Source organism: Ictalurus furcatus, chromosome 7 (genome assembly GCF_023375685.1).
Source record: "Ictalurus furcatus strain D&B chromosome 7, Billie_1.0, whole genome shotgun sequence".
NCBI classification, from domain to species: Eukaryota; Metazoa; Chordata; class Actinopteri; order Siluriformes; family Ictaluridae; genus Ictalurus; species Ictalurus furcatus.
This window is the reverse complement of record NC_071261.1, coordinates 35,005,792-35,013,291: the sequence shown is the minus strand read 5'-3', so window position 1 is coordinate 35,013,291 and position 7,500 is coordinate 35,005,792. Positions and strand designations below refer to the sequence as shown.

Here is a 7,500-nt window from a genome sequence, read left to right as displayed (position 1 = left end):
TGTTGAGGTCTGTGAGTGTGTGTTGAGGTCTGTGAGTGTGTTGAGGTCTGTGAGTGTGTTGAGGTCTGTGAGTGTGTGTTGAGGGTAAAAGCCTGTGAGTGTGTGTTGAGGTCTGTGAGTGTGTGTTGAGGTCTGTGAGTGTGTTGAGGTCTGTGAGTGTGTGTTGAGGTCTGTGAGTGTGTTGAGGTCTGTGAGTGTGTTGAGGTCTGTGAGTGTGTGTTGAGGGTAAAAGCCTGTGAGTGTGTGTTGAGGTCTGTGAGTGTGTGTTGAGGTCTGTGAGTGTGTGTTGAGGTCTGTGAGTGTGTTGAGGTCTGTGAGTGTATGTTGAGGTCTGTGAGTGTGTGTTGAGGTCTGTGAGTGTGTTGAGGTCTGTGAGTATGTGTTGAGGTCTGTGAGTGTGTGTTGAGGGTAAAAGCCTGTGAGTGTGTGTTGAGGTCTGTGAGTGTGTGTTGAGGTCTGTGAGTGTGTGTTGAGGTCTGTGAGTGTGTGTTGAGGTCTGTGAGTGTGTTGAGGTCTGTGAGTGTGTGTTGAGGTCTGTGAGTGTGTTGAGGTCTGTGAGTGTGTTGAGGTCTGTGAGTGTGTTGAGGTCTGTGAGTGTGTGTTGAGGGTAAAAGCCTGTGAGTGTGTGTTGAGGTCTGTGAGTGTGTGTTGAGGTCTGTGAGTGTGTGTTGAGGTCTGTGAGTGTGTTGAGGTCTGTGAGTGTATGTTGAGGTCTGTGAGTGTGTGTTGAGGTCTGTGAGTGTGTTGAGGTCTGTGAGTATGTGTTGAGGTCTGTGAGTGTGTGTTGAGGGTAAAAGCCTGTGAGTGTGTGTTGAGGTCTGTGAGTGTGTGTTGAGGTCTGTGAGTGTGTGTTGAGGTCTGTGAGTGTGTGTTGAGGTCTGTGAGTGTGTTGAGGTCTGTGAGTGTGTTGAGGTCTGTGAGTGTGTGTTGAGGGTAAAAGCCTGTGAGTGTGTGTTGAGGTCTGTGAGTGTGTGTTGAGGTCTGTGAGTGTGTTGAGGTCTGTGAGTGTGTGTTGAGGTCTATGAGTGTGTTGAGGTCTGTGAGTGTGTTGAGGTCTGTGAGTGTGTGTTGAGGGTAAAAGCCTGTGAGTGTGTGTTGAGGTCTGTGAGTGTGTGTTGAGGTCTGTGAGTGTGTGTTGAGGTCTGTGAGTGTGTGTTGAGGTCTGTGAGTGTGTGTTGAGGTCTGTGAGTGTGTGTTGAGGTCTGTGAGTGTGTGTTGAGGTCTGTGAGTGTGTTGAGGTCTGTGAGTGTGTGTTGAGGTCTGTGAGTGTGTTGAGGTCTGTGAGTGTGTGTTGAGGGTAAAAGCCTGTGAGTGTGTGTTGAGGTCTGTGAGTGTGTGTTGAGGTCTGTGAGTGTGTGTTGAGGTCTGTGAGTGTGTGTTGAGGTCTGTGAGTGTGTGTTGAGGTCTGTGAGTGTGTTGAGGTCTGTGAGTGTGTGTTGAGGTCTGTGAGTGTGTTGAGGTCTGTGAGTGTGTGTTGAGGTCTGTGAGTGTGTGTTGAGGTCTGTGAGTGTGTTGAGGTCTGTGAGTGTGTGTTGAGGGTAAAAGCCTGTGAGTGTGTGTTGAGGTCTGTGAGTGTGTGTTGAGGTCTGTGAGTGTGTGTTGAGGTCTGTGAGTGTGTTGAGGTCTGTGAGTGTGTTGAGGTCTGTGAGTGTGTGTTGAGGTCTGTGAGTGTGTTGAGGTCTGTGAGTGTGTGTTGAGGTCTGTGAGTGTGTGTTGAGGTCTGTGAGTGTGTTGAGGTCTGTGAGTGTGTGTTGAGGTCTGTGAGTGTGTTGAGGTCTGTGAGTGTGTTGAGGTCTGTGAGTGTGTGTTGAGGTCTGTGAGTGTGTTGAGGGTAAAAGCCTGTGAGTGTGTGTTGAGGTCTGTGAGTGTGTTGAGGTCTGTGAGAGTGTGTTGAGGTCTGTGAGTGTGTGTTGAGGTCTGTGAGTGTGTTGAGGTCTGTGAGTGTGTTGAGGTCTGTGAGTGTGTGTTGAGGTCTGTGAGTGTGTGTTGAGGTCTGTGAGTATGTGTTGAGGTCTGTGATTATGTGTTGAGGTCTGTGAGTGTGTGTTGAGGAGGTCTGTGAGTGTGTGTTGAGGGTAAAAGCCTGTGAGTGTGTGTTGAGGTCTGTGTGAGTGTGTTTAGGTCTGTGAGTATGTGTTGAGGTCTGTGAGTGTGTGTTGAGGGTAAAAGCCTGTGAGTGTGTGTTGAGGTCTGTGAGTGTGTGTTGAGGTCTGTGAGTGTATGTTGAGGTCTGTGAGTGTGTGTTGAGGTCTGTGAGTGTGTTGAGGTCTGTGAGTATGTGTTGAGGTCTGTGAGTGTGTGTTGAGGGTAAAAGCCTGTGAGTGTGTGTTGAGGTCTGTGAGTGTGTGTTGAGGGTAAAAGCCTGTGAGTGTGTGTTGAGGTCTGTGAGTGTGTGTTGAGGTCTGTGAGTGTGTGTTGAGGTCTGTGAGTGTGTGTTGAGGGTAAAAGCCTGTGAGTGTGTGTTGAGGTCTGTGAGTGTGTGTTGAGGTCTGTGAGTGTATGTTGAGGTCTGTGAGTGTGTGTTGAGGTCTGTGAGTGTGTTGAGGTCTGTGAGTATGTGTTGAGGTCTGTGAGTGTGTGTTGAGGGTAAAAGCCTGTGAGTGTGTGTTGAGGTCTGTGAGTGTGTGTTGAGGGTAAAAGCCTGTGAGTGTGTGTTGAGGTCTGTGAGTGTGTTGAGGTCTGTGAGTGTGTTGAGGTCTGTGAGTGTGTTGAGGTCTGTGAGTGTGTGTTGAGGTCTGTGAGTGTGTGTTGAGGGTAAAAGCCTGTGAGTGTGTGTTGAGGTCTGTGAGTGTGTGTTGAGGTCTGTGAGTGTATGTTGAGGTCTGTGAGTGTGTGTTGAGGTCTGTGAGTGTGTTGAGGTCTGTGAGTATGTGTTGAGGTCTGTGAGTGTGTGTTGAGGGTAAAAGCCTGTGAGTGTGTGTTGAGGTCTGTGAGTGTGTTGAGGTCTGTGAGTGTGTTGAGGTCTGTGAGTGTGTGTTGAGGTCTGTGAGTGTATGTTGAGGTCTGTGAGTGTGTGTTGAGGTCTGTGAATATGTGTTGAGGTCTGTGAGTGTGTGTTGAGGGTAAAAGCCTGTGAGTGTGTGTTGAGGTCTGTGAGTGTGTTGAGGTCTGTGAGTGTGTGTTGAGGTCTGTGAGTGTGTGTTGAGGTCTGTGAGTGTGTTGAGGGTAAAAGCCTGTGAGTGTGTGTTGAGGTCTGTGAGTGTGTGTTGAGGTCTGTGAGTGTGTGTTGAGGTCTGTGAGTGTGTTGAGGTCTGTGAGTGTGTGTTGAGGTCTGTGAGTGTGTGTTGAGGTCTGTGAGTGTGTGTTGAGGTCTGTGAGTGTATGTTGAGGTCTGTGAGTGTGTGTTGAGCTCTGTGAGTGTATGTTGAGGTCTGTGAGTGTGTGTTGAGGGTAAAAGCCTGTGAGTGTGTGTTGAGGTCTGTGAGTGTGTGTTGAGGTCTGTGAGTGTGTTGAGGTCTGTGAGTGTGTGTTGAGGTCTGTGAGTGTGTTGAGGTCTGTGAGTGTGTGTTGAGGTCTGTGAGTGTGTGTTGAGGTCTGTGAGTGTGTTGAGGTCTGTGAGTGTGTGTTGAGGGTAAAAGCCTGTGAGTGTGTGTTGAGGTCTGTGAGTGTGTGTTGAGGTCTGTGAGTGTGTGTTGAGGTCTGTGAGTGTGTGTTGAGGTCTGTGAGTGTGTTGAGGTCTGTGAGTGTGTGTTGAGGTCTGTGAGTGTGTTGAGGTCTGTGAGTGTGTGTTGAGGTCTGTGAGTGTGTTGAGGTCTGTGAGTGTGTTGAGGTCTGTGAGTGTGTGTTGAGGTCTGTGAGTGTGTTGAGGTCTGTGAGTGTGTGTTGAGGTCTGTGAGTGTGTGTTGAGGTCTGTGAGTGTGTTGAGGTCTGTGAGTGTGTGTTGAGGTCTGTGAGTGTGTGTTGAGGTCTGTGAGTGTGTTGAGGTCTGTGAGTGTGTGTTGAGGTCTGTGAGTGTGTTGAGGGTAAAAGCCTGTGAGTGTGTGTTGAGGTCTGTGAGTGTGTTGAGGTCTGTGAGTGTGTGTTGAGGTCTGTGAGTGTGTTGAGGTCTGTGAGTGTGTGTTGAGGTCTGTGAGTGTGTTGAGGTCTGTGAGTGTGTGTTGAGGTCTGTGAGTGTGTTGAGGGTAAAAGCCTGTGAGTGTGTGTTGAGGTCTGTGAGTGTGTTGAGGTCTGTGAGTGTGTGTTGAGGTCTGTGAGTGTGTTGAGGTCTGTGAGTGTGTGTTGAGGTCTGTGAGTGTGTTGAGGTCTGTGAGTGTGTGTTGAGGTCTGTGAGTGTGTGTTGAGGTCTGTGAGTGTGTTGAGGTCTGTGAGTGTGTGTTGAGGTCTGTGAGTGTGTGTTGAGGTCTGTGAGTGTGTGTTGAGGTCTGTGAGTGTGTTGAGGTCTGTGAGTGTGTGTTGAGGTCTGTGAGTGTGTTGAGGTCTGTGAGTGTGTGTTGAGGTCTGTGAGTGTGTGTTGAGGTCTGTGAGTGTGTTGAGGTCTGTGAGTGTGTGTTGAGGTCTGTGAGTGTGTGTTGAGGTCTGTGAGTGTGTTGAGGTCTGTGAGTGTGTGTTGAGGTCTGTGAGTGTGTTGAGGTCTGTGAGTGTGTGTTGAGGTCTTTGAGTGTGTGTTGAGGTCTGTGAGTGTATGTTGAGGTCTGTGAGTGTGTGTTGAGGGTAAAAGCCTGTGGGTGCTGGAGAAGCACCGATAAAGGCTTTAAGGAGCTCCGTGGTGAGAAGAGATTAAGATAAACTCCTCTGATGTCCTCCGTGTGGAAAACCTTTCTGTGGAGTTTAAAGAGAGAGAGACAGACAGGGCGTTATGATATTATTAATGAAAGATCAGTGAAGTATTTGATAGTGTGGAAGTGTTGAGGTGTGAATACTGATGTATACGCTTTCAGAGCTCGAGTTACTGTCTGTAGATAAATATTTTCAGACTTGATGAGAAAGGAGCGGTGTTTATCCTGCACATCACCATTCTGACTGTGATATCTGTGTGTGTGTGTGTGTGTGTGTGTGTGTGTGTGTGCGCGCCGGGTCACGCCAGTGTTACTGACTGGAGGTTGATGGACTTTGATGGAGGTTGATGGAGGTTGATGGACTTTGATGGAGGTTGATGGACTTTGATGGACTTTGATGGAGGTTGATGGACTTTGATGGACTTTGATGGAGGTTGATGGACTTTGATGGAGGTTGATGGACTTTGATGGACTTTGATGGACTTTGATGGAGGTTGATGGACTTTGATGGAGTTTGATGGAGGTTGATGGACTTTGATGGACTTTGATGGAGGTTGATGGACTTTGATGGAGATTGATGGACTTTGAGGGAGTTTGATGGAGGTTGATGGACTTTGATGGAGGTTGATGGACTTTGATGGACTTTGATGGAGGTTGATGGACTTTGATGGAGGTTGATGGAGATTGATGGACTTTGAGGGAGGTTTATGGACTTTGATGGACTTTGATGGAGGTTGATGGACTTTGATGGAGGTTGATGGACTTTGATGGAGGTTGATGGAGATTATGGGAGATGATTTTAGATGAATGACCTCTCACAGCAGTGTATTGTGAGTAAAGGTATAATGGAGTATTGTCTGATGAATGTTTACTGTGTGATCAGAGGCTGATGAGTGACCTGGAGGTGAAGGAGAAGGAGCTGAACAAGTTGAAATCCAAAGTGGATCAGCTGCTGAAGAGCAATCACCCAGCATCAGATAAAATCGAGGTGAGATCTTCCTCCATATGGCTTACTTTCTGTCTGTCTGTCTCCCTACATGTCTCTCTACCTGTCTCTCTGTCTGCCTCTGTCTACCTGTGTCTGTCTCTCTGTCTGTCTCTCTACCTGCCTCTCTGTCTGCCTGTCTCTCTCTACTAGGAATGCACCGAAATGAAAATTCTTGGCCGAAACCGAAACCGGATATAATGAAAAACTTGGCCGAAGGCCGAATACCGAACACGTTTTTTTCGCGTTTTTTCCATTTATTTTGCCATTTTTTTCACCATTGCATAAATTAAATAGTCAAAATGTGCTTTTTACTATTTTGTCTTGCTTTTCAAAGAAAAAATCAATTACAAAAACTACAATTTCAAAATATTTATTTAACACATTTTTCATTCAGCAGGCACAGGCTACCAACAAGGCACAATATAACTTTAAATAAATAAATGAGTAAAATAAAAATATTTTGATGTGGTCATCTTTGAGCCCTTGAATAGCCGATGTTCGGCCTGTAACTGACTGCTGAAAGAATGGAACACTCTGTAGACTACAACTAAAAAGAGCATTAAAAAGTACATTGACGAGTGCAGAAAATGGTTCTATTGGGTTCTATACGGCTGATTATATTGGGTTCTATACCGCTCGCGTCCCTGTACACCTCGCCGAGTATTATAGTAGATATAGGATTTTTCTGCCTGCCCTTAAATAAATACGTCTTTACCTGCTTCCGTACTCTACTCCCTTACGTCTCGCGACGTGACAGAAACAAAGCAAACGCACGTGTCCACAGTACACATCCGAAGAGCATGTAGCTCGTGCATGCGCGCGCCCCCTCATCAAGGTCGTGACATTCACGCGTCTCACTCTGGTTGCTAGGCTATTTGGTCGCGTCATCAAACACATCATTGTTCGGTCAAATTTATTCGGCCTTTTCACTTATTCAGCCGAACACCGAAAGTGATTTTTTTGCTATTTTTGGCCGAATAATTTCAGTTGCCGAACATTCGGTGCATCCCTACTCTCTACCTGGCTCTCTGTCTGCCTGTCTCTCTCTACCTGTCTCTCTGTCTGTCTCTCTACCTGGCTCTCTGTCTGCCTGTCTCTCTCTACCTGTCTCTCTGTCTGTCTCTCTACCTGGCTCTCTGTCTGCCTGTCTCTCTCTACCTGTCTCTCTGTCTGTCTCTCTACCTGGCTCTCTGTCTGTCTCTCTCTACCTGTCTCTCTGTCTGTCTCTCTCTACCTGTCTCTCTGTCTGCCTGTCTCTCTCTATCTGTCTCTCTGTCTGTCTCTCTACCTGGCTCTCTGTCTGCCTGTCTCTCTCTACCTGGCTCTCTGTCTGTCTCTCTACCTGGCTCTCTGTCTGCCTGTCTCTCTCTACCTGGCTCTCTGTCTGTCTCTCTACCTGTCTCTCTGTCTGCCTGTCTCTCTCTACCTGTCTCTCTACCTGTCTCTCTGTCTGTCTCTCTCTACCTGTCTCTCTGTCTGTCTCTCTACCTGCCTGTCTCTCTCTACCTGTCTCTCTGTCTGTCTCTCTACCTGTCTCTCTCTACCTGTCTCTCTGTCTGTCTCTCTGTCTGTCTCTCTACCTGTCTCTCTATCTGCCTGTCTCTCTCAACCTGTCTCTCTGTCTGCCTTTGTCTGCCTGTCTCTCTCTACCTGTCTCTCTGTCTGCCTCTGTCTGTCTGTCTCTCTAACTGTCTCTCTGTCTGCCTGTCTCTCTCTACCTGTCTCTCTGTCTGCCCTTGTCTGTCTGTCTCTCTAACTGTCTCTCTGTCTGCCTTTGTCTGCCTGTCTCTCTCTACC

General features: G+C 47.7%; 1 protein-coding gene across 2 annotated transcripts in view; it reads left to right on the top strand.

Moving 5' to 3' along the window:
- dspa (desmoplakin a) overlaps nucleotides 1-7,500 on the top strand; it is a 40,457-nt gene that overhangs the window by 13,480 nt on the left and 19,477 nt on the right. For both annotated transcript variants that reach the window (XM_053630036.1, XM_053630035.1), the window contains exon 8: nucleotides 5,599-5,703. In XM_053630036.1, coding sequence (XP_053486011.1) covers nucleotides 5,599-5,703 — 105 coding nt within the window. The remainder of the gene's footprint in view (nucleotides 1-5,598; nucleotides 5,704-7,500) is intronic.